This window comes from Lycorma delicatula, chromosome 2, assembly GCF_047948215.1.
Source record: "Lycorma delicatula isolate Av1 chromosome 2, ASM4794821v1, whole genome shotgun sequence".
Lineage (NCBI taxonomy): Eukaryota > Metazoa > Arthropoda > Insecta > Hemiptera > Fulgoridae > Lycorma > Lycorma delicatula.
The window spans coordinates 22,823,540-22,850,665 of record NC_134456.1 but is presented as its reverse complement, the minus strand read 5'-3'; the positions used below and the strand labels follow the sequence as shown (position 1 = coordinate 22,850,665).

General features: G+C 30.6%; 1 protein-coding gene across 1 annotated transcript in view; it reads left to right on the top strand.

Moving 5' to 3' along the window:
- The first annotated feature begins 12,814 nt into the window (after positions 1–12,814).
- LOC142320552 (transforming growth factor-beta-induced protein ig-h3) overlaps positions 12,815–27,126 on the top strand; it is a 108,524-nt gene continuing 94,212 nt past the window's right edge. The window contains exon 1 of the mRNA XM_075358457.1: positions 12,815–12,947. Coding sequence (XP_075214572.1) covers positions 12,941–12,947 — 7 coding nt within the window. The 5' untranslated portion in view covers positions 12,815–12,940. The remainder of the gene's footprint in view (positions 12,948–27,126) is intronic.

Below are 27,126 nucleotides of genomic sequence, written 5' to 3'. Positions count from 1 at the left end.
TTTTACAACAGCGTAATACGTACTCAACGATGTAAGTAAATAAAGGTACGAAATTTAGGTAAAAACCCATCATACCGTTTGGTGTTAACATCTTCCAAGTTGTGAATTATGTTAGGTTGTTTGCTGCTCGAACTATACGGATAAAGATGACCTTGAAGCTATCCTTGATATGTTTTTAAATGGAACGTCGACCGATATAAAAGAACCGTTCTTTCACGTTTTTCCTGTTCATTCGCCTAATGTGGACTGACACATCAGTGGTTTATTTAATTTTAAAGAAACTTGCGGAATCCCTATTTTTTAACAGTACTTGCATAAGCTATTTAAATAATGCATAATGTGTATATATATATATATATACAGTTAACTTACATTAATTTAAAGATTCTTTTATAGATTAAATGGAATCCTGTTTTCCCTGGAATTCCGGCATCCCTAAGTGAAAAGGAGGTTTTTGAGATTTACTTACTTGGATAACTCTTAGAGAAAAACTATTTACTGTTACTGATTTAATTAATTTACCTTAATTTGTCTGTTCACTGCCGAATAGCTTTCGTTTGTTGTTAATGGTCTGTCTTATGACGTTGTAAAACAAGAGATAATATTATAAAATTAAAAAACATGACTGCCAAAAAAAAATTGCTCTTTAATATAAGATAATACTAATACAGGTTAATTAAAGAGCGTTCAGGTAATAACTTTGTACATAGTACTTTTTTCAATTTATTTAAACACTAGTGGACCCGGCAATGCTTCGCTATTAGTAAATTTGAGTGTATGAATTAAATAAATCTTGCATTATCTTTGACAGATTATATTACGAAAATAATAAAATATACAATATTAATTACATTTCAGGTAAATAAATCAAATTGCAAGCGATATTCAATTTCATAATTGTACTGAAATGTAATACGATCAAGTGTTATCAGTCGATGCAATTGATCATTTTCACGTTCTCGTGATGATCCTGCAGCCTGTAACTGACATATTTAATCTATTTCGTTCATTTCGTTGTGCTTTTTCTTCCTTTGTTTCATTTCTTCTGTGTTCTCTCATTCTCTTGGCTCAAATTGTGTGAAGGCCATTTAATTTTGTTGTTTTGGATACATTGTTATTTTTAAATTATAAAAGTTTCATCTTCTATATAAATATTAATACTATTATCTACTTTTTTTTACATTTTTGTAACTTACAAAAACAATCTGACGGACAAATTTACGAAAACAATAAATTGCAGAATATTCATTTACTTTCTTTCTTTTCTTTCTTCTTATGACCCCCGGAATGTGTACCACAATTCAAACCTCACCAATCTCACTCCTGTATAAATCATAAAAAATCTAATGTGGACACTACATGATTTCCTTGTATGCCTATTAAATTACAAATTTGTTTAAAATGAGACGTACATAAAACCTTATTTCATTAATAACTTCTGATATTTTTTCATATTTTTTTTTTTATTGTTATTTATCGTAAAAACATTTTTACAATCCGAGGTTAATAGTTATTAATAAATAAAGATACTTAAATTAAAAAAAAAGAAAATGAAGTCGGATTCAAACCGATGTGTCTTCCCCTTGTAAGACCCAAATATTTCATTAATTAAAATTTTATTTGGCTATAACTCTGTGGAACCGATGAAAATAAGTAACACTTATGACATATCGTTGAAAAGCTCTCAATAAGGGCTTATTACAGCAGTTAAGAAAAACTCCAAAATCCAGATTTGTTTGATTTTGGGATTTTTTGGACACTTTTAGTTTAGTTGATTGAAATCAAAAGGGGAGGTGCACAACTAGATGTTACAACAACCCTACATCCAAAATTTCAACATCCTACTGCTAATCGTTTTTAAGTTGTACAAGATGCATACGCACGTACGTACGTACAGATGTCAAGCCGAAACTAATCAAAATGGATTTAGGGATGTCAAAATGGATATTTTAGTTGAAATTTGGAAACCAAAATTTTTCGCGATTACAATACTTCCTTTACTTCGTACAAGGAAGTAAAAAACGTATAAACAAATAACCTAAAGCTTCTTTTACAAAATTGAATTTCGTTGTATATATATATATATATATATATATATATAGAGAGAGAGATATTGTCTATATCGATTCAATTAATACTGAACTTGATTAAAAATAATGGTATATAATTTTCAACTTATCTCTTTTAAAGTCTTCAACATGTGGAACGAATAAGATGTAAAGACTCCCGGGACAAATAATAATAAATTGTGAAATTTTCAGCAAAATCGGTTAAGTAGTTTTTAAGTTTTAGGGCACACACACAAATCAAAGATTGTTTTTTATATATACATATATATATATATATATATATATATATATAGCCTATGACACTCCCGATAACTTAAGAATTCCAACGCGGGGTCATACATCTAATTCGGTTCAGCCATTGAGCTGCTACGGTGGAACAAACATACATATACATACACCCTAAATATATTACACTCCTTTTTTGACAGTGTGTTATTTGTGGGAGGAGTGCAGTGAAGTACTGTTACAATACCTCCACAACTATTCGTCCAATTTCCAAAATCCAAACGCGGTATTAACGGGATAATCCAAACTGATTGTAGAATGCATGCAGGATGGAATAAAATCAATTTTTTCAATATTCTTAAGATTAAAAAGTTGAAGGTATTCAAGATATGATCCAAAATACTTCCGTATCATATCTGGTACTGAACTGACCCGAACAACTTTCCTTCTTTCTATAAATTTTGCTGTAACAAATGCAGTAACAACATATATTTAACAAAAAAAGTTAATTTCAAGTTTAAACATAAAAGAAATAAACGTATTTTATGAGTATAAAATAAAGTTGAATGTAGTTTCTTATGTAATGAATTTTACTAACCTGAAAATAGCTTTACTGCTGCTATGTAGCAGCTATACCTATAACGGAGAATATTTAGATTGATCCAAAATTTCGATGTCGAGGTTTTTGCGATTGCTGACATTTCACGACTTCTTAAGTTCAAAAAAAAAATTCCGGAAGATGAATGTATGTACGTGAGTTGAACTTGATTAATATCTCTGGCTGGCTCAAATTAAATTCTTTGAAAACGGCTTAAAAAAACTTCTATGTTTGTAAGTATGTAGTACTGATAATGCATAACATTTTGAAAAAAATTAAAAAAGGCAGTGGGGTAGTTTTCACTTTTGAATTTATTACTTTTTGCGCAGTTGTAAAAAATTGAGATTTTGTATGATGAAAATACTTATTAGGTTACTTTAAGTTCTAAAGTTTTAAGTTAATCAGATTTAGGAGAGGAAAAATATTAATCATTATTTCTAAACGGTTTTTGCTATTGAAAACCCAATGAACAGTAGTATAATTATGATAGAGTAAGCACAGAACTTACTGTTATGACTAAAACTCTCTGTTAGCACTATGTTAATGCAGATGCTCAGATTATATGGAATTTAATGACCTGTACGAGGTATGGTTAGTTTACACATTAACTGATGTATATAAAAAGAATTTCTAAATCGAACATGCCATTCCTGTCATAACTAGAATTATATTTTTTGTGACCTGTTACACTAAATTTAAATACTGTATTTAGTTTTATTATTAATATTGTTTTATAATTTTTTTAATTTATAATGCGTGTGGGAGATAAAATTTTATCAATTCTTAGAAAACAGAATGTGGTGGTGATAAGCATGTATCAACTGGATGGGCCTGATTGTTAGATGTAATATGAAGATTTGTTCGTAACCGTAGGTTTGATGCAAATGGCTATTGCATGTGTCTTGTGCGAAGCGTGGCTAGTTTGAACATAGCATTAATCCTTAGTTGGATTACCAATTCAACTCATTAAAAATTAAAATTAATTCATTACTAATTCGTTTGATTTTTCTAAATCAGTCATACCGTTCTGGAGATATAAATAAATTTCCAAATAACCGAGATCTAGTAAAACGACAGGGTACCTGTTGCATGCAACAGTTAACCTTCAACCTTCTAGCAAATACCTTGTTTGGATTTTGGAAATTGGGCAAATAGTTGTGGAGATATTGTAACAGTACTCCACTGCACTTCTTCACAAATAAGTGCACAGTAGTTACCTTGATCTTACAATTTTATGGTGCGCAAGGAGATTGGATGGGCTTTCTAAAGGGAAACGATTAAAATGCTAAACGGTACGGTTGCCGTTCTGTTGTGGCTTGCGTAACAGCCCCTTGTGCTTGAAACTTAACTAGTGATGAAATTTGGATTTATCATTTTGAGGTGAAATCCTAAGTCAGAATATGGAACATACATCAAATTTTGTCTTCCAGAAAAAATTTCAAACCTACACATCAGCTGGTAAACTGATGTAAATAGTGTTTTCAGACAATAAAGGCCCAATTTTTTTCAATTATTTCTAAGAATAATGTGATACTGTGACAAGCTAGAAAATAAAGTGAAACACATAATAAGGAGCAAAGATCTTGATTCTCTCTTAAAAGGAATAATTCTGTATAATATTAATTCCTGCCCCCGTACCTTTCAAAAGGCATGGGAAGCTACTCAAAAGTCAAGTCTGGAGGTGATACCACATCCACCCTTAAATCCTGACCTTGCACCATCAGAATTTTTTTTTTGTTTGGTCCTCAAAGTTTTTCCAGGCACCAAAGTTCATCAACAGTGAGCAGGTCAAGAATTGCTCAGACACCGAAATGAACAATTCTTTATTACTGAAATAAGAAAGCTCATACAAAGATGAGACAAGAGCTTAAATGTAGTCAGGGATTGTGTTGAAAAGTTTTATTGCTATTGAATAAATAATGATTTTTCTAGTTATTTTCCTTTTTAATCTTTGAATGACCCTCGTATAAACCAACTTAAATTAAATGGCTGCTGGTTTGTGAGTTATAAAATATAACTGGTGCCATCACACACACACACACACACACACACACACACACACACACACACAAAACTTACATTACATAGTTTTATATAATAATCTAATACATATTTGTTCTACTCCTTAAAAATGTTGTTACAGCAATAACATTTCCCCCCTCTTTTATTATTATATAGTTATGAAAGTAAAAATGAAAAGAATAAAAATTGATCAATTTATAGAATTTTTATTGTCTCATTTGAGAATGTCTTCTATAAGGTATAAAATACACATCAACTTTGAAATGTAAATTCATCCAGTTTGAAATAAATTCTAAGTCTCAATGGTTTTGATTTCTTAAAAAATGAATAAATACATTCGTCTAATCCTCTAGTTTCATAAATTTTGGTTTTTTAATTTGTCTTTCATTTTTTGTCATAAATCTCTTGGCAACTGCTTTGTTTACATGACGATTATATATAATTGGCCATTTCAGGGTCAGTTTTATCAGCATTTATTTTGCTGAGACTCCAACACTTTTAGCTCCATCTGTCATTCAATTTCAGGTTTCATTCCTTGATATGATAATCTACCATTAGTTGTACCTTTATCGTCATGTAATGCTAGGTTTAATGATTACATTATCTCTAAAAATAATAAAAATTATCTTATAAAATATCACAAAAAGGATTTGAAATGAAATATTTGATAAATGTTAATAAATACTATCTTAGAAAAATGTAAAGCACTCACTACTAACTATTATATGCTGTCCAAAATAAAATTTTGTTCCAAGTTACATATAACAGTCTTGTTAAGTAGGTGGGGTTGAACTCTCTTCAACAAATAGGATTTTTTAATTGATTTGTTAACTGTGTCAATTTATAGGAAAACTGTAAACTGTACAATTGAATTGTATCTACTATCTGAAAGAATGATAAATAGGAATAATTATCTCTATCAACACAGTGTAGACTCAAAAAAGAAAGAAAAATCATAGTTCAGGGATAACAGCGCAGTGAAATTTTTGCAATACACAAGAATTGTGATGACTGTATGTAGCCATCAGCGATAGATATTAGGGATGTTTGCCAAGAAAAAATTAAACGTTTCCTTGTTAAAGAGTGTTCAATTTCCATTCTCTTCCTTAATAAATATCATAGAGAAATTTATAAAAGGAACAATGTATTCTGAATGATGGCTTGTTTATAAAAGAACTAAGGTAGAAGAGGTGGGATTTAATCATTTTATTTTACAGAACCTCAATGATATAATAATAAAAAGCATAACCCATCACAATTTGTAACTACACTTGAATAAATTTATGTAGAAATGTTTAGTATGTGATAACAATGTTTAATGCCGTAAAAGACACAACAGTTGTGCTGATCTTCAGAAATTAATATTTGATAATGAAAAGTGAGTTAATAACTAAATTGTACATTTTATATCAATATACTAGATATACAGAGTGTATTATAAAGTTTTCGTGAAACTCATAACCCATTCTACTCATGTAAATAATGGAAAAAGATCATGTAAACATATGTCCTAAAATGCTTCGTTTACTAGTTACAGTTAGTGAAAGATTTTGCTAAAATTTCAGATACCGTAGTGAAATTTTTAGGACTTTAATTAAGGGGGAGAATTAATTTCTAAATGGAAACGATCGAACTGCTATATGATGCGGGCTGCCCCTGTGTTGCGGGTTGCATAACAGCCCCTTGTGTTGTTTTTTGTGTGGCTTACTGAGCCATAATTATACTAATAAAAAAAACTGAAATTTGGCACAAATATTTTGATGTACATATCAATACATATTTGGATATATATATATCGGTTTTGGCATTATTTTCTACCCCATCGGGCAAGGGGGCATCAGAACACCCATATTTTTTCCCCCCGTCAATAGTTATAAAATGTCCCGGAAGGTGTTGAGCAAACTTAAGGGACTGATTCAGAAAATCAAAATAAACAATAACGTTCTTGTGGGTATATTTATATCACTTCATTTTCCGTCTGTCAGACATTTTATGTTTTTTTCAGTAAAAATCTATACCTTAAGAACGGATTCATATATTTTAATCAAATTTGGTGTTATATACCCAACAACATCTAAAAAATAAATAAATTTGAAAATTTTATCTATGAAAATTAAGAATTGGCGGGCATTAATATATTTTGATTATTAATAGCCCTATAAATATTAGTATTATAGAATAGTGTTTTATTAGATAAAATATTAAGCCTTTTAATCGTGATTAAAATGTCACGTCATTTGTTCAGATCGGTTGAGTAGATCGCAAAAATTATGGGTGAAAACAGATACAAAATTATCAGTCTTCATAATTTCGAATCTGCAATCACTGCCGACAAGCGGGTAAGACGATATCCGATTTCACATTTCATTAAACAGATGTTTTAAGTCAAAAATTTATTTAAAATGTTTCCTTGTAAGGATCATACGAGTTATTAAATTTGTTGATTTATAATTCTGATACTTTATGCTTTTTAAATTTTGACTGATGTTAAAAATGTTATTTAAGGTAGTTATCTAGCAAGTAGTCAATCAAGGCCCAAAAGATTTTACTAAACATTTTAATTTTTTTTTTAGCAAATTATAATTTCGTACGGCGTATTTGAAGTAAAAATCTGTCAAGAGAAAGCCGAACAAGTTATTCAACCCTTCACCAGATTTTTTTATTATCTTACTGTAATACTATTATTCTCAAATAAATACCTCAGTTTACTTTGAGGTATTATTCAAAGTATTTGAATTTTTACTTACGCCGATAATTTTCTTAACAAATAATGGACAATTCTATTTAAAATAGCCTTTGTTTATTTATTTTTATTTCATGTTTTTACAATAGATTAAATAATTTATAAACATTATGACGATAGCTGTAATATGAAATTCAAAAATATGATACCGAAACCGTATTGTAAAATGTATAATAAAAAACTGTTTACTGAAACTTTAGCGTTGAATTTGCTCGTTGATATTATTACATTTATTGTTTTCTCATTCTTGGTATAGTCATTAGTAAGCTATTAAAAAATAATTTACGCAGCTATAAGCTTCGTACAATAACATTTAGTTGGGCGGGCCTGATCTGAATACTTTTACTAGGAACTTGTAAGGCACAAGAATGCAACTCGCAACCCACTTATCTAGTAACCTGTAGCTTGTTTTGCCAGTTACGTTTCAATAAAATACCTTTTCTTCTTTAAGGCTGGATTCACATAAGTCACTCGCTTGCGTGAATATTTGGTTGCGTGAGGGCGCACCAGCCCGCATAAAAAAACACAAAAATAAAAAACAAAAGAGATCAGGAAATATAAGTAAGCAAAGATGAGGCATTGGAGCCTGCTCGTATTCCGGGAAAGTCATACGGACACTCTTACTGCCGCTTGCACGACCAGAATTTTCAAAGATGTTAATTTTTCTTTGCGTGCCCCCTGTGACTATATTTCTTGTCATTAATGTCACATATCGCTCTTTTTTCTGTAATGCACAAAATAAATATGTTTTCACATTATTCAATTAAAACAATTAATAATAATAAAAAATAAAAATAAAATAGAAACTTAAAAAAAAGTAAGTATAACGTAATTAACCTTTTACAACCGAAAAAGAAGTAACATGATTAAACCCATTCGATGACACAATCGTTTGTAACCGAGCACATAAAAATAAATCGACCTGTTTGAATAAAATCTCAAACAGATCTGCAAACGGCAGCAAGCGTACACGTGTCACTTGCTCGTCATTGAGGGTCTCCAGCGCTTCACCGTTTGCTTCCTCATAATTTCTGCCCTTTTGTTTTTTTTATGCGAGCTGTAGTCAAAAGAACAACAAGCGAAAGCTACTCGTGGCTAGTTTTATCGTATTTTCATAATTTTTTTATCATTTTAATATTTTAATTTATTCAAATTAATAATTGCCAATTAATGATAAACTAATGTTTAAAAATGTCAAGAACAAAAATTTAATCGACATATTTTTTATTAATCTACTTAAGGTTTTGTTTTTAAAAGACAATATAGGCTGAATTAAACATATTTTTATGAAGAAAATTTCTTAATACTAATTTCATATACTCGTATTTTATCCTATATTTTATCAAACATAAAGTAAAGCTTTATCCTTTGAAATTATAGCATAATATTGAATACCGACAGTACTGTGAGAAAGTCGAGTCGAGGTAGAGTATTTCGTGTGATCCCCTAAGAATTTTGAACGGCAATTACTTTTCCGTATGAGAATGTGGTTTTTGCATTTAGTAATGGAGATGAACTCGAATGTTATCGCTGTATACTTGCTAGTTTGATTCCGATGTGAAAAAACGCACTCGTTTTATCACAAGTTGTTTAAAGCCTAAAATCTTGTCTCTGTTGTATTTTGCTAACAAGTATACTGTCTTACCTACGTTGAAGTAAACCTTCAATTTTTTTAAGGTATTTATTTCAACTTTGAACAGGCTCATGTATTAAAACAAGAACAAAAAACTCTTTTTTGTTTTACTTATATCGATTTTGAATTATTTAACATTTTGATTTTGTAATTATTATTTTATCTTAATTATTTATTTTTCGTTATATAAGTGCATGTTGTATATAATTCCCTTAGAAAATAGTTTATTTTTTATATTTGGTTATTCTGATTTGTGGGGGGAAAATCTGTTCAATGTAGTTGTGTACAAAATAAAAATTATGACTGCAGAAGAGTTCATCTAGTTGAAATAACGTTTTGGCTTGATAAATTAATTCGCCACATGAGCTTGGGAATATGAAAATGAAAATTTTGTTCAGTATGAAAAATGACATGCCTAACCGCAATAATAATTATGAAAATACTAATAAAAATATATGTTAATAAATTAATAATTCTGAGACGAATAAATCTTTTATTCTACTCGGTTCATATGATACATTATTTGGATCACCCCATTATAAGATAAATTATATAAATAAAAATGTAAACGTTTGTATGTTCAAAATCTTAAATCTCTGAAAGTTCTTTACAGATTGCTTTGAAATTTTGACCCTACATTGCATTCGAATACGCGCGTATTTTTATATATCAACTATTTGTACACCTAAGATGTCACACCTGTGACAAGTAAAAACATGCTTTTTCTGAAAAACAGCGCTATCTATTGGACAAAAAGCAACACACGCTATACTAAATATTTTACGATTCCATTTCAGTGTTTCCGATATGTGTGTCCCTTGTAGATTAAAAAATTACTGGACCGATTTACGCATGGGGAAAAGGGAGAAAGGGAAAAATCGCAAAAGAATAAAATCGAAAAAAGTAAATTGAAGAAAGGGAAAATGGAAAAAATGAAAAAGGGGAAACGGCGAAAAAGAAATGGAAAGGGGGAAAGAAGAAAAAATGATGGGAAGAGGAAGGGGAAGAGTAAATAAGAGAAATAAAAATGGGGGAGGAAAGGGGAAAACTGGGAAAGGGGAAAACGGGGGAGAGTGAAAGGGAATATGGTAAAAATGAAAATAGAAAAAGGGGAAAAAGGAAAAGGATAGGAGGAAAGGGAAAAAGGGTAAAAATGTAAGGTTACATTTTGTAAAGTTCCGTAATGTTCATTTTGTTAATGTTTTATCATCAAACTTTCAATTGCGTTCATTTAATCTATATATATATATATATATATATATATATATATATATATATATACTCAAATCTTTCAATAGCAAAGCATTGCCGGATCTGTTAGTTATAAATATAAAAACAAAAAATGTAAATAAGTGAAATACTTAAGTATAAAACATTTTTACTAAATAATTCACAATTAAAAAGGCGCTATTGAAACTTTTGTACACATATTTATGTATGCGTTGAAGAGAATAAAAAAAACCAGGGATTTTTAAACAATAGTGTTATTTAAAGTCATAGACAGACTAGCATTATTTATTAGTCTTTTAATTGTATAAATAAATTGTTGGGAGTATATTTCAAACGTAGAATTTTAATTTATTAAAAATAGAAACAGAAGCATAAGAAGGTCCTTTTTCGTAAGCCGGCGTATTGTGCTGAGTTATACGAAAACACTTTCGTCGTCGAGTCCGGTAAGGGATAATATTATTATTTTTTAAGAACAAGTAATTATACTTTTTGGCAAAGATTGCCCGTTCATAACTCTAATCATAAGGATACGTTAACATATTTAATTTTTTTAACATCGGTCTACACGATTCATACTTATGAGAGTAATTAATATAAAACTAGTCTAACCAGTCAGTTATCATTTTGGACATGCTAAACACATTTATTTTAAGGAAGGAAGTGGAAGGAAGTTTATTTTAATAAATGAAGTGGTAGTTGAAAAATGTCCAGCAGACAGTGGGAATCAATCTGGGACCGATCGGTCTGGAATCCAAGGTAACTTAGTTAACCGTTAAACCGATCGACTGATCGATTAATTATTGATGAACTTAGGTAACTGAATCGAAAAAAAATGTTAAGGTAGATCATCATACATTATTTTAAAGAAAAAAAAATTATTTGATGTAATGATTTTACAAAATTAAACGTTTTCAATGTATAAATAAGGCATCAAGCACTTCATCTGATGATTTAAATAGCACTGAATAGTCTACATTTATCAGTAACAAATTTTTTATTGAAAAAAATAAAAATAAATAAATAAACTTTATTTCACCAAGTTATGTCTTTATTATTACCATACGTTTTGGAATTTTTATTTTCAACATTTTAATTTTGAGGGAAAGTTACTGTTCCCTCAAATTTCTTGTTTCGTTCGCTTATTTCTTTAAGCCCCATATCAATCCGCACAATGTTCTTCTAAAGTTTTATTTAAATCCTTTATTCTCAATAACTTCCTGAAATGCTGAATCTTTAATTCCTAAAATCATTCTTTTAAAAGCTTAAATAGCACTCCTGTTTTTTTTCTCCAATTATTCGAAGTATTTATATCGATAAAAATTCAATAGAAAGTTTGAAATGAAAGAGTGTAATGTTTTACGATTTCGAACTTGACCATTTTTATTTGAAATTCGTGAGCTCACAATGATTTTCTGTGAGAGGTAAAAGAAACGATCGTGAAAGTTTCTATTTATTTAACCGAACATCGTTTACTGTAATTATTTATCCGGGCACATAACAAGATTTTATCACTGTTCCTTCAATGTGTTCCCTCTTTATTGAAGTGTTATTTTGAGTGAGAAGAATATTAATAATTATGGAACCGTTGTAATTTAATTAATTTTAAGTATCAGTAAATAATTAAAAAATTTAATTTTTCTTTATTAATTCGAAGTAAATGAACTGCGTAAATTAAAAATAGACTAATAAGCGAAATTATTTCGAGATTGTTGTGCCTGAAAAGAAAACTGTATGCGTAGTTAAAAGCTGCAATTAGTCTAATTAATTGGCTGGCATTCCCATAACAATAATTTATTATTGTAATAAAAACCATTTTTTTTTTTTTTTAAATTATAAAGACTATTGATCGTTATAAAATCACTTAATGAACAAAGCTATTGATTTACTCTCGCAAATAATTAACATTATTGTTCATTAATATATAAATTGTTTTTTCGTATCTTATTAATTATTCGTATATATGAGACAGATAAGGAATCTTGGACAGCTCCATCAACCAGTCAAATGACTGAAGACAAAAAAAAATGAGACAGAATAACTTATTTACTTCCCGTTTAATTGAGGAAAAATTCTTTTAAAAGCTTTTGTGACATTACGTCGTAATAAAAATAAAAAACAGAAAAAAATACGGTCACCCTCCTCTCTCCTGATAAAAAGAAATCGATTGTTGTATTTAGCTCTCACCGCAAGGAGCGCTGTAATCGTTATTTGTAATAACTTGGGAAACGGTCGCTAGTCGTGAATCGTTTAGTGACAGGATGGAGCCGGTACTGGTAGTGTGTTTGTTAGTCCCATTATTGGGCCTTGTTACGACCACACAACTTCCAAATACGACTGGTATAGATGGTGAATTAACCGCCAATTTATCAGTCGATCATTTCTTTTCTTTGTGGATTGTATTCAACAACGACGATGTCGCCATGTCAGGTTTGTCTTTTTATTGATTTGATTATATCATTTTATACGTCGATATTTTACATTGTTATTTCTCAATTATTTATTTAATTAGCGTAATATTATTTAACTGCATCGATGTTATTTATTGAATTCCATTATGTTTATTACGTTTTTTATTATAGAATTATTAAAGACAATGTAAGGAAATTTATCATCGTTTAATTATAAGTTACCATTTTTATATGGCATCTATTTTATTGTTAATAAACTGCTGTACATAGGCTTCAGATAGAATGTGTTGTTAAGAGTGATACCATCAAGGATTTATTTTTCAGTTACGAAATTGTAGTGTTTTTATTACCGTCACTTTCGTTCAATGTAATCCGGGCTATTGTTTTGTAGACTAGAATTTAAATCTTATTTATTGAACTCTTAACATTTAAAAAAAAAATTATAAAGAACAAAAATATTTATTTATTAAAAGTATATTGAAAACTTTTTTCTATATAAAATAAACTTTCATGTATTTCTTTTACAAAAAAATCTAAAAAGCCGGTTATTTGTTACATATTAGACTTAAGCTTACATTTATATTAATTTAAATACATTAATCGATTGAAATTTCTTACAAATATTATTTTAAATTTGTGAATTATTTTTACTTTATAATTAAATTAATTATGAATTGAATAAATTTAATGGATGTTATATATCGTTAGAGCGTTATGACTTGAGTCTAATTCTGTCTCGTGACCTTAATTGTGTTAAGTTATTGTGTAAATACTATATTACCCATCACAGGGAGAAGGGGTCAAGCAAGTGATACATTCATGTAATGCGATTAGTATACTCACAATAATGCATGCATACGTTATAAATTACAGGATGAATATTTTAAATTTAATTTAGATCTACACAATTAGATCTAATCTTCTAACAGGGAAAAAAATAAACGTACATTTAGATTTACTTTTCAGTGCTCCGTTTATTTCGATGGCTTATAAAAATTATATTTAATTAATTTCAATAAAAACAGATCCAAATCGGGTTAGACTTAAGGTAAATTATGTATAATATACTAGTAAAATAAGATTTTTAATATTTTTTTTGTAATTTTTAAAACGCATACTAATAATAAAAAGTATTTGCTTATACTTTTCTGAATTCTGAGGGTCTGGTCTCTTCAAAATTACTATGGAACGAACAAATTATTTTAATTAACAACTAAAAAAAAAAAAGAGCGAAAGGAACTACTAATTGACTAGTGATATTACGAGGTCTCCTGCCTACACTACATCAGGAAGCCGGTCGGCCCCCTGATCACCTACTACTATGTTTTCACAGAGTACGTTGCATGTGCAAACATATTGTTGCAGCAAACTGACAAAATTATGTGATAATATTTCATTATTTTTTCGATTCTCTAGCCGAATTCTTTCAGATATTTTGAGGGGCACGTTTTGGAACTGCTAGGAAAGAATACGGTGTAACGGTATAATTTGTCTTCACACCGCTGATCTGATCTTATAAATTAACTTCAGTTGAATTTTCTCATTTACGTTATTTCTTTTTGAAGCCTATGCGTCGCTAAAATTTTATTTCATTTTTATTATGAAAAATATAAGTATAACAATTATCAAATTTATTTTCTTATTTAGAAATTTTATTCAAAATAAAACTAATTTTCACATCTTTTCCAGTCACAAAATTCAGAAAGAGCCATGTGTTTGTCGAGTGATAAGCGTAACGGTTGTTGGCGACGTGACGCGAGTCACAATTTGCTCTTGAAAACGACGAAGCCATTCTCAACAATAATAATTCCTCATGGCAGACTTACTAAGGAAACTGAAGAGTAAAGTGGTTTCCTGTTGACCTCTTCACTAAGTTGAATAATCTGTTACATATTAACACGCCAAGTCCACTGAAATGCGAATTATATTCAGCCCAGCAAGTTATACTTTCATTTTGTTTACCACTAGGCTATGTAGTGAACATTGTATCAGAAAAACCAAATCTGACTTACGAGTATTGTTTCTCAAGCGCTTTCAATGCGTTAAATAAAAATCTAGCTTCGATTTGTACTTTCCTCAACTTTAATTCTTAGAAATGGTATTCAGGTTCTTTATGCCACAATAAAATTAAAGTATTGAGAAATAAATATAGGTAACTGCTTTATATAACTAAATTAATTTTAATACCGTTTACAACTGAATTTTTGTTTTAATTTATTTTTTATTATTGTATTTATGGTTTATTCTTTCAGTTCAGTATAAATTTTGTTCACTTTTTATAGACCTCCTTTAAATTAAAGCGTTTAATTAACTTCGTACCGTTGAATTTAATCCGAAACAATCCATTTTTGGTCATTTTAAATTTTAGTTATTCCCTGAAGCACTGAATGGATAAACAAATTGGGAAGAGATCGACAGTCACCATATTTTGTAACTTATGGATCACAAGCATGTGATACCGCTTTTAGTGCTTGACCATCTATAAATTTTCTATGTGTGAAGACAAGGTTCTAAATTGCCTACGAAAACCGAGTCGGTTAGGGATTAATCCATTATGTTACAATTTTAATCGATCTGAACCGGATTCAAATCGGCAATATTTAGTAAATTAAGCCGATGACTAACCGATCTATTCTGAGTCTTCGGTTTTACAAGCTATTCTTCTATTTTCATAAATTAGATTTTGTTGTTTGTCTATTGCTTTACAGTAAAAAACTAATTTAATTATTCTTTAACGACGTAGTTCTATAAACCTTCATTGTACAAATTATTAAAATCTCTGAAAGATTTAAGTTTTATCTTACTAAAATTTAAGCTAATATTGCAAAAATGAAATGTAATCAGAAATATACTTTTAGCATGAAAATGTTAGAAACTATCTTCCTTATTTATTAATATCGATATAAATAGGGTAAAAATAAAAATGATCGTACAAATAAGTGCATTTTTTATTTATATTCCGTGTAATATACAACCCCCTTCCCAAAAAAAACACACACAATCGATGTATTGCATTCTAATTCACTTAACCTATATTCGATTCCCGTAAAAAAATTAATTTTTTAATTTAAAGAAAAATAATTTTAATGGATAATTTTATATTGTTTTAAGAATTAAAAAAATATATACATACATATGTATATAATATAAAATTTTATAAATCAATCCATAAAAAAAAAAATCAGTTAACGTACGCCGAAGCCGGTTTTTCCCGTTTTATAACATTAATGTGAAATAGAAAATAATTTGTTCGACGATGGTTACAGTTATCATCATTAAGCTGTTAGTTATTTAACTTTATTTAAGAAAGGAGTTATTGTATATAACTGATAGAAAAAAAAAATGTATTTAAGGAAATTGTTTTTCTTTTATAAATTACTAACATTTGAAACAGGCAAATTCATTTCATGTGCTATTTTATAATAGGAAAATAAAGAAAAGTAGATTTGTTACAAATAGATAAAAAACCGAATACGTAAAAGACCGCACATCGAATTGGACTTTTTTGTATCGACAGATTATTATGAATAACTACTTTAAAGTAAATCCCCTACTGTACTTCTGTTGAATGTAGCTTGTAATAAACGCTGGAAATAAATGCGGGAAACTCAAAAATTAGATTATAATAAAAAGCTTGTGGGTTAATCTTAATCAGAAAACTACACGGTGAGGAACATAAATGATAAAAGATGTTTAAAAATCTATCGTTTGTGCGGTAAACAATATTTAGGGAATGTTCATTCATTTCGTAAGGGCGTTTTGGGAGGTTAATAGTATTTGAAAACCTAACCGTTTCTTATGATCCCTGGTGAGGGGCTATAATACTTCTTACGTAAGTAAATCGCTCTAATCATAATAAGAATCTGGTAAAATCGAGGAGAATATAATTTAAAATTACCTGTATATAAGGGGAAAGTCCATAAGAAATCTCTACGTCTCAGCGTTCCTCACTGAGACGAAAAAAACTTTATCCAAAAGAGATAATAATAAAGAAAAAAGTTATTTTACTTAAGAAGTGTCTACTTACATTACATTAAATATCTTATATACTGGAAGTGTATTATTATACTTTTACAAAGTATAATATTATAATTGCCAAATTACTAGTATATTATTATTATAATAAATAAATTACAAGTATATATTATATATATATATATATATTTTTTTTTTATTGCTAACAGATCTTATAAAGTAATTCTACTACAAATGGTATATTGTCAGTTATGAGTTACATATATTCTGATTTTATAATGTTTTTCTTTTTCTTTTAATGTAATATTTACTTTAAAAAAAAAATTAACTCGCAGATCTTTTTATAATATAATTACAGAATTTTATTAATCGATTTGCAGAATTTTGTTACACTTTATTTCATATGTGAAAAGTATTCGATGTTTGCGGCATTTACTGATTTATTTCTGCTATCATATTCCATTGTTACTCGTATTTATATATAATATACATACACGTTTATGTGTTTCAATTTGGGATTAATATATAACTAACGTTATTGCAATAAATAATTTTCAACAATTACTTGGTTTGAGTTCAAAGTACGTTACACAATTCTAATCTTTTTTTATGTCGAAAGTATATAATAATTTAACAATTATAAATAATATAGTTGACGAAAGAAAAATTTTTTAAATGTTTAAAAAAAGTTATTTAAAGAAAATAATGACTGAAATTCGTACTTAAATACGGTAGGAGCTTCCTGAGTAGTACGAAGACCGCGATTAATTAAAAAAAAAGTGTATGGTAGCACATCTTGATGCATTTGTAGAAATTTGTGTGAGAAGTGGTCCGATAGTTTGGAGAAACACAGTCGAATTATGTTTTAGTAATGTACAAACGATATAGTACATTGATATTCGTATTTATTTATAGAAAATACAGAATTTGAGATTTACAAATATACGAGGGATACCTCTAAATTAAAGACCGCTGGGAAATTTCTCTCCATAAGTTTGGCGAATCTGTGTCGTTCATGGCCACGCTAGTAATGTACACACTGCATTGTTGTATGTAAGTTGTCGCGTTGTAGTATCTTTGATTACGTGTGACTTACTACGTTATAAAACGAATAGGAAAATCGATGTTGCCGCCGATTGTGAAATACGTAGTCATTCATTTTTAAACCATCAAAACGTTAAACCGGTTGAAATGCATAGGAAGTTGGTTGCTGTGTACGGTGATAATATAATGAATGAAAGAAACGTTCGAAAATGTTGTGAAAGGTTCAGAAATAACAGAATTAATGTGCATGATGAAGAAAGTTCGGGGAGGCCCTCGATAATCACCGAGAATTTATTGAAACGCGTCGATGATGAAATCAGAAAAGATCCTCGTTCAACGATTTCCGACCTGGCCCTTTTTTCCTGATGTTTCAAGAGCTATTATTGGTCGCATTGTTCTTGACCATTTAGGCTTTAGAAAGGTTTGTGCACGTTTGGTGCCGTACGTCTTAACGGAACGTCACCAAAAAATCCGAATTGGATCTGCTTTGGAATTTTTGATACGCTACACAGAAAAAGGCGATGAGTTCCTTAATTCAATTGTTACCGGCGATGAAACGTGTATTTCGTATTACGCGCCAGAGAGAAAACGGTAGTCAACTGAATAGCGTCATCCTCAATCGCCAACCAGACCAACAAAGGTCAAGTCACAGCCATTTGGACGCAAAATGATGGCCACAGTCTTTCGGGATCGATTTGGCATACTGCTGATTGATTTCATGCCGCGTGGAACGACTATAAATGCAGAAGTCTACTGTGAATTTCTGCGTAAGTTACGGCGCGCCATTCAAAATCGGCGACGTGGGCGACTGACCTACGGCGTCGTCCTGCTGCACGATAATGCACGTCCGAATGTTGCGGGTACGACACGTGATTTACTGAGAACATTAGGATGGGTAATTTACGATCACCCACCATATAGTCCAGACTTAGTTCTTTCTGTTACCATTTGTTTGGGAGATTGAAAGAATTTTTGAGTGGTAAGCAATTCGCGGATGATGATGAATTTAAAAATGCTATTAATCACTGGCTGAATACACTGGCGGCAGAATACGACGAGGGTATATTGAAGCTGGTGTATACCTACGATAATTGTCTAAATTCGCGTGGCGATTATGTAGAGAAGTAGTATAAGGTATGTAGTTTAAGAAAAATAAAAAATATTTGTAAAGTTTTCAGAATAAATGTTTTTACAATGAAATGCTCTTTACTTTAGAGATAACCTGTCGTATAAACAAACGGTAGAAAAATAAATTTTTTAATTTGAAGGTTGTTTACCGAAACACATCTGTGTTATAGTGCAAGTATAAAATATACATGTGTTTAATTGTGTAATTGTAACATCTGTTCGTGAAAATTTACTAGGTATAGTCGTCCCTGAAGCTAATTATCGGTCAATCTGCAGGTAATAGCTTGTAAAAGAGTTTGGCATTGAAATAATTAACAACATTGATCTGTCTAAACGTTTTGTAATAGATCTCCACCCGTTCATGAAGTGCAACCGAGGGCATCGGAGTTCGCAGGAAAGTCCTTAAGAGAGAATACTTATATATAGGGATAGAATTTTCTAACTTAACATGGTAGTAGTTTTTTTTTTGACACCACGATATCGTGAATTTAATGATGTAGTTGACAGGTATAAAAACAGTTCGCGCGCGCATATGCACGTACATATAAAATGCGGTCGGCCTTATATCTGTTTTGGTGTGTAAGCAGATATTGTTTAAATGCAATATATTTGTTTTATAGAGAAGCGTTTTTTTTTATTGTGCAGTGTGTCGCACGAAGAAGAGAAACCTTCAGAACATGTTCTACTTGTGAAAATAATGTAAAAGGTTCATATAAACATAGGTCTGGAAACCCTTTTTTTCGAGTTACGGCTAGCGAAATATTTCGCCCGGATTTCAGCTCTTCTAATAAAAAGAAACCCCTACTATAATTTTTGGGACCCAAATTAAGGAGTAAAGCTGGAAGTTTCTTATGTAATTTGAGCTGGGAAATAGGATAAAATATGTCCCAGAACTGTAACTTTAATAGTTTTTAACATATCCGACGTAAAATTCGGTGTCGAAAATCAACCTTTTTTTAGGTCTGTAGTACAATAGTTTTGTTAAATGACTAATAAATGCGGAAGGTTTAAAAATTTTCTTCAATATCTTTTAAATCTATAGATCTTCAAATCTTATAGATCTTCCAAATAATCTTATAAATCTTTCAAATATCTAGATCGTCGAATTTATAGAGAATTTAATTCTGAAAAAATTAATGTAAATTCAGCCAATAAATCTAAATAAACAATTTTAAAAATAGGTTCTTTATTGAAGGAAATCAGACAAAAAGTAGACAGAAAACTTAATTATTCTTTCTGTACCTAATAAACATTATTCTTAATATAGCAAAATAAATAAAATATTCAAATGTTAACGAATAACAAACCTCGGTTAAGAATAATTGTTCGAAATTCCCTCCTTTAAAATGTATACAGCACTCAGCCCGACGTAAAATATTTCCAGTGGCTTTCCGTATCATCTCAGGATCGTTTCGTATAAATTCAATAGCATTTTCTATTTTAATGAGTAACTCTTCGTTGGTATTAACTTTTTGTTAGTATACTACCGTTTTCATATAGTCCCAAATGAAATAATCTAATGGCGTTAAGTCAGGTGATCGAGGTGGCCAATTGAATGGTCCACCACGTCCAATCCAGTGTAAGAAATTAGAATAAAGTGATTTCTAGCTACTAAAAAAAATGTGGCATTGCACCATCGTACTGGAAAATCACTCGCAGTCTAGTTTGTAAAGGTACATCCTCCAAAAGAGCCGGCAAGAAATGAACGTATGCAACTCCCATAAGGTTTTCATTGAAAATAAATAGTTTCAGAATTTCTTCATAAATAATGCCACCAAACATTAATGTGAAATATATGTTGGAAACTACTTTCCACAGTACCATGTGGATGATCTTCGCGCCATAGATGACTGTATTTAGAATTGAAAACTCCGTTTGTCGTAAAAGTGGCTTCATCAAAAAATAAAATTGAATTTATCTTATCAGCGTTGTTTAGAAGCCAATGACAGAAGTTTAATCGGTGGTGATAATCTGTTGACCCCAAATCTTGAACCTTCTGCCGGCGGAAAGGATAAAGATTTTCTTTCCGTAGGTTGCACCAAACTTTGTTTTTTGACAAACCAGTGTGACATTTGGGGGTGCGGGGTTTGTCTCCGGCTCCTGCGCGGACCGGAATGAGTTTGCGTTCCCCTTGTTAGGTGACCTAAACTGGTCGACTTATTTGGGTGTAGGTCTGAATTTCTATGTTGCGTAAAACACAGTTTTGATTGGTATGAGTGTAGCACTGACTTTACTTTAAACTCGTTCGTTTTCTGAGGCATTCACAGTCACGAACGGTGTTGTCATATCTGTACTAGGCGCGGGGTCCGCGGTTTCGGTTAGTTAGTTTGAGGGAATCATGTTAGGCTGGATGTGAAAATGTCCGTTTGAGGCCTACGTGAAGGCGAAATTTGATATCTATTTACTGATGCGAATGTCTGCCGAGACATTTGCATCGGTGGCATCCCGATAAAGGCCTGGCTGATGACTGTGAGATGTAATCAGTTAGAGGGTCTAAAGACGACCTCCGGTAAAGCCCCTCATGGCTTCGATCGGAGGGGGTGGATGGCGACCGGTAACGTCACAAGGTGGGTGTCTTCCCCTGGTTGGGATGTGACATGAAATTCGCCTTGTACTACTAGTGTCTGGGCTACGCTGAATCACACGATATTTATCAGTAACACGATGATTTACTTGGTGTTCAACAGAAAACGAACACGTTGGAAATGACTCTTTCGTTCGTAAATGATAATACAACAAAAAATATTTGTTACGCACGGGAAGAATAATACAATTTTCTGTCTATTTTGCTTCAATAAAAACCCGAATTTTATTTACTTTTTATTGGCTGTATTTAAATTAATTTTCTCAGAATTAAATTCTCTACAAGTTTTTTTACTAAATCTTCCGCATTTATTAGTCATTTAACAAAGCTATTGTACTACAGACCTAAAAAAAGGTTGTTTTTCGACACCGAATTTTACGTCGGATATCTTAAAAACTACTGGCTTTACAATTCTGGGACCTATTTTGTCCTACTTCTCAGTTTAAATTACATAAGAAACTACCAACTTTATTCCTTAATTTGGGTCCCAAAAATTACAGCAGGACTTCTTTTTATTAGAAGAGCTGACATCCGAGCAAAATATTTCGCTAGCCGTAACTCGAAAAAAGCGCTTCCAGACCTATGTTTAAGTGAACCTTTTTCATTATTTTCACCAGCAGAACATGTCCTGAATTTCTTCGTGAAACAATCTGTAAAACTTATTGATGCCTGAAATTCTATTTTTTTTTTACGTTATGGATATTTCTCGTTGAATCTATATTAGCACTCCCATAGCAAAGAAATAAATAAAAATTACAAGAAAAAAGTAGATGAAGTCGTAAAGAAATCTTTTTCTTACAAAAATGTTTTTATTAAAATCAATTTTTTAATATCACCAGAACATTGATTTTTATGCGCAAAAAGTGTATCATGGAAGGGTAAGGGATATTAAGTTTTGAATGACACAAATTAAAAATTTTTTAAAGTTTTTGCATTTACATTTAAAAAATTTAAGGTAATATTAATTTTTGTTAACCTTTTAATTTTAGACTAAAGACCTCTACTTACCTACTGATACATTACGGTGAATTCAGACTGAGAACGGTTTGAATAACTATCTCATAGGATGAAGATGGAGAAGATTGTTTACCGTACAATTTTCTTATTTATATTTTTCGCAAAAATGCTTTAAAATTGCTACTTATGTCTTATATTTCTTTTATTAAAACATAATTCGGAGTACATATTTCTGGATTTATAGTAGGTAAACAATAATAGGATAACTTTGATGTCATAACGTGGAGTAAGAAGTTATGGTAAAAAGTGGTAGCGGGACCTGCATATAATTTGATGATTTTAGGTACGATCATTATAAAGAGAAAAATATTTACTTATCTTATTCAAATTTAATAGTATATAACTCACGTATGTAGATGAAAATTTCATAATTTTGTATGTATCTTTTAGAAAGATTGTTATCTGTATTTATCAATTATTAAATATTTGTACGTGAATGTGGGGTGGGCGAACGCGCATGTGTTTGTGTTGACATCAGTTATACCATCAATTAATTGGTAGAACATATAATTTTGTGTGAAATTTTATAAATGAAATAAACCGAAATTTACACGTATATATTTCTAGATAAAAAGGCCAATTTTTGTGCACATTGGTTGACATTAACGTTGTGTAATGTATTCAATGAAAACTTTTTTTATTTTGAAAATTTACGGAGATGACGATATTGTGCGGGATAAAAATATATTACGGTTATCCGATAGAAAAGATAAACTTAATAATAATGTTAAAAAAGCGCGAACTTAAAAAAGGCCGTGGTTTCTTATTTCAAAACTGAGCTCGTCTATGAAATAGAAACAAATGCAGATGCTTACACTCGTAAAAATAATATTTTTGTAGAAAGTTTGAGATTTTTCTTCGCAATCTTGAATTAAATTTTAATTTTTAAATTATAATTTAACAAAATTCGGCGAGAAAAGGCATTTTTCTTAAAGAAATATTTTTTTGATATTTTGGTGAAACCTGATTCTCGGAAACTCTTCCTATTTTAAGATATCAGCAAACAAATTGCAAAAATCGAGCAAAAAATAAAACGAAAGAAAATATTCTGTAAGAATTATTTCTAGTTTTACGTTTGTATCGCATTCATTACGGGTAGTTGTAATACTAACTATTGTAATACAATTTAAATATTATTAAACCTTTTATAATCTTACTATACAACTTAGCAACAACGTACACAGTTACTTTAGAATATTGTAACATAAAATTAAATGACACGTGTAAGACATCTGATACTATTTATATAAAACGTTATAAGAAAAAAATTAAATTCAACATTTAAAATATTTAAGTAATTGTTTCCATCTCTAAATTATGTCGTAACATTAATTTTTGAAGCTCATTTTATTATAAAAAAAATCTTCAAAATGCTACAGCTTGACAGCGCGTTAACCGCAGTAGTCGGTAATTTGTATTATATAGACTGGTACGCGAGCAGCTTCATAAATAATATTTCTTGTCAGTTATTGACGGTTTAAAATTTGACTGTAAATATTTGTTTCAAAAAGAAATAATTAAGTAGAAATAAATTCAGAAATCTGGGCAGGTCTCTCTGATGTTCCTCTATGGCATTTCCAAAGATCAGAAATTATATCTTTTTATATCTGTTGCATCTATAGAGTATACTGAGATGTCGTTCCACGTTATAAATATATAATTTTGATTATTGTCCAACATTTTCTTACCTGTAATCATTTAAAGCTATCTCAATCGAAAGCGTAAATTTAGTTATAAAATCATATAAACTAGTGAGACCTCAACTCAGATTGCCCATTACGACCTAACATACGCCTCTCGTGTGAGTTGGATAGACAAATGTTATCTAATCTGTCTCCCCAAGAAAGATAAATATAACATGAAACTAGTCAAAGATGTCCCCTCCCTTGAATAGAAATTTACATTTTTATTTAAATTATTTATATTATTTCTTTTATATATATATATATATATATATATCTTCATTGTCTATTGATGGATCATTGTTTAATAATCGAAACGGCCATCTAGTTTAATTTTAAGAATCTTTTTGTTGTAAATAAAAAAACGTTTTGTTTTTCATTTACTAATGTCTTCAGGGAGAGCTTTCCGAACCGTTGAACGGCTACATTATTAACAAGGTTATTTTTTTATTTATCATTAAAGAAGATATTGTCTGAAAAATAATTAAAAAAAAGATCTGATGTGGACACCACATGACTTCCTCGTACGCCTATTAAATTACTTGTACACATTTTTTGCTGCACTTCATTTAAACTTATTTCGTTTGAAAGTGAGATACGATCCTCCAATTCTTTAATAAAGTGGACAGTAACACAATTACATAGTGGTGGACACCACATTAATCACTTATTTTTTTGTGGTGTCCGTATCAGCATTTTATATTAGTTTATATATTAATTTTGTTTCACGTCCCTCAAGTAGATATGTGGTGTAAGTGAGAACGTATCGGATCCGTAATAATGCACACATCGGTTCGAATTCGACTTCATTTTTTTTTTTTGAAAATATATTGATTTATTAATAATTATTAACCTTTGTAACAATTTTTGAATTAAAATGAAAAGTATATAACATTTTATTTCACTAATAACATTTGATTTTTTGTTTTATTGTTATTATTGAATTATTATTATTTATTGTAAAAACATTTTACAATCGAAGGTTAATGATTATTAATAAATCAATATATTTAAATTAAAAAAAAAGTATGTGTATATGAAGTCGGATTCGAACCGATGTATCTTTCTCTTGTAAGATCCTAATATTTCATTAATTAAAATTTTATTTCTGCTATAACTCTGAAACCAATGAAAATAAGTACGTACCACTTATGATATATCGTTGAAAAGCTCTCAATGAGGGCTTATTACTGCAGTTAAGAAAAAATCAAAAATCCAGATTTTTTGGGGGGATTTTGGCCTTTTTGGACACTTGGTCCAGTGGATTGAAATCAAAAGAGGAGATGTACAACTAGATATTACAACAGTCCTAAATTCAAAATTTCAACATCCTACAGCTAATCGTTTTTAATTTATGCGAGATACGTGCTCACGCATCACGCGTACGTATCACACGTCGAAACTAGTCAAAATGGATATTTCTGTTGAAATCTGAAAATCGAAATTTTTCGCGATCATAATACTTCCTTTACTTCGTACAAAGGAAGTAATAAACTTTTTTATTTCATTAAAGAAAAAGTTTTGATCCACCACGTAAATAATTACATCCAGTTACAACATAATTGTTTAAAATTTAATTAATTTAACATGTTTGGATTCCATGTCATGTCAACGGTCACGTCATATTTTAATTAACTCGAGTACAAAATACTCGTACGAAAATTAATATCGTGAAAAGGTAACTTCTAAGTTGCTAAAAACATTTGTACTATTTAAATTTTTTATACTACGTCAAATGAGTAATATCATAAATCTACAACAGTATATATTCTGTGCGGACCATGGGGTCTTTGCAGTTGTTCTCATTACTTTATTTTGGATGCATCGTATGATATCTACGTTACTGTTACTTGTTGTTCCCCACAACCTTACACCATAAGTCCAAATTGGTCTTATGATATAGCTTTGTAAATCAGAATTTAACGGATAACGTCAGGTGTTAGTTCAGCAGCAGTCAATGCAGTTCCGAAACGCACACGACCCAGTACAGAGTCCTGAGGGACACCCGACCTAATGCAAAGAATCTCGATAACTCATTGTTACGTGCTAACGTTCTCAGGTGCTCCACGTCTCTACGTGGGGAAATTTTTATCATAAAACGTGAAGCCGGTCACCCTACGACCAGCAAATTCGACTCTTGGAATAAGCTGTGAGTTCCGATTCGCCGTTTGCCTTTGTTTCCTCTCTGATATTTCTTGGTACGCTCTGCAACCACGATAGTTTGCCGGATGGTCGGATTGTCATGAAGCACAAGTTGCAGAAGTGCTCCTGTTCTTCCTGGGCCATTCGACAGTTCGGTGGCCTTTCCCACACTTAACACAGCGGAAGAGCCTCATGCAATTGTTTTGGCAACTGTTGGAACGTCATGCATTGCGCGAGGCTGCTGGTTTGCGCGGTGTTCTGAGCGATACGCTGCAATTCGCTATGTATTTTAACTCAAATATACTTTTATTGCTCTCCCACGGCTCTAGATTCACGAAAAATGTTGATGTTGGTTCTTTGGTTATTCTGTGGCATTCTATACCTATGTCCCTATGCCCGTGGCCTTTGATTTCTTCCCTGATCATCTCCAGCGGGCTCGAGCGGTACAGGTTCGTAATCAAAACTTAATGAAGGTATGATTTATTAATTCATTTTCACGAACTAAATTTGTGATTTTCTTGTACACTTCAAAATCTTTAGAAATATTATTTTACGAGTTAGTTGTTTTCCTTCTGGCAGTCGTATGTTGTAATCCCCCTTACGCGCGACCGTTTCTATCAGTTGAA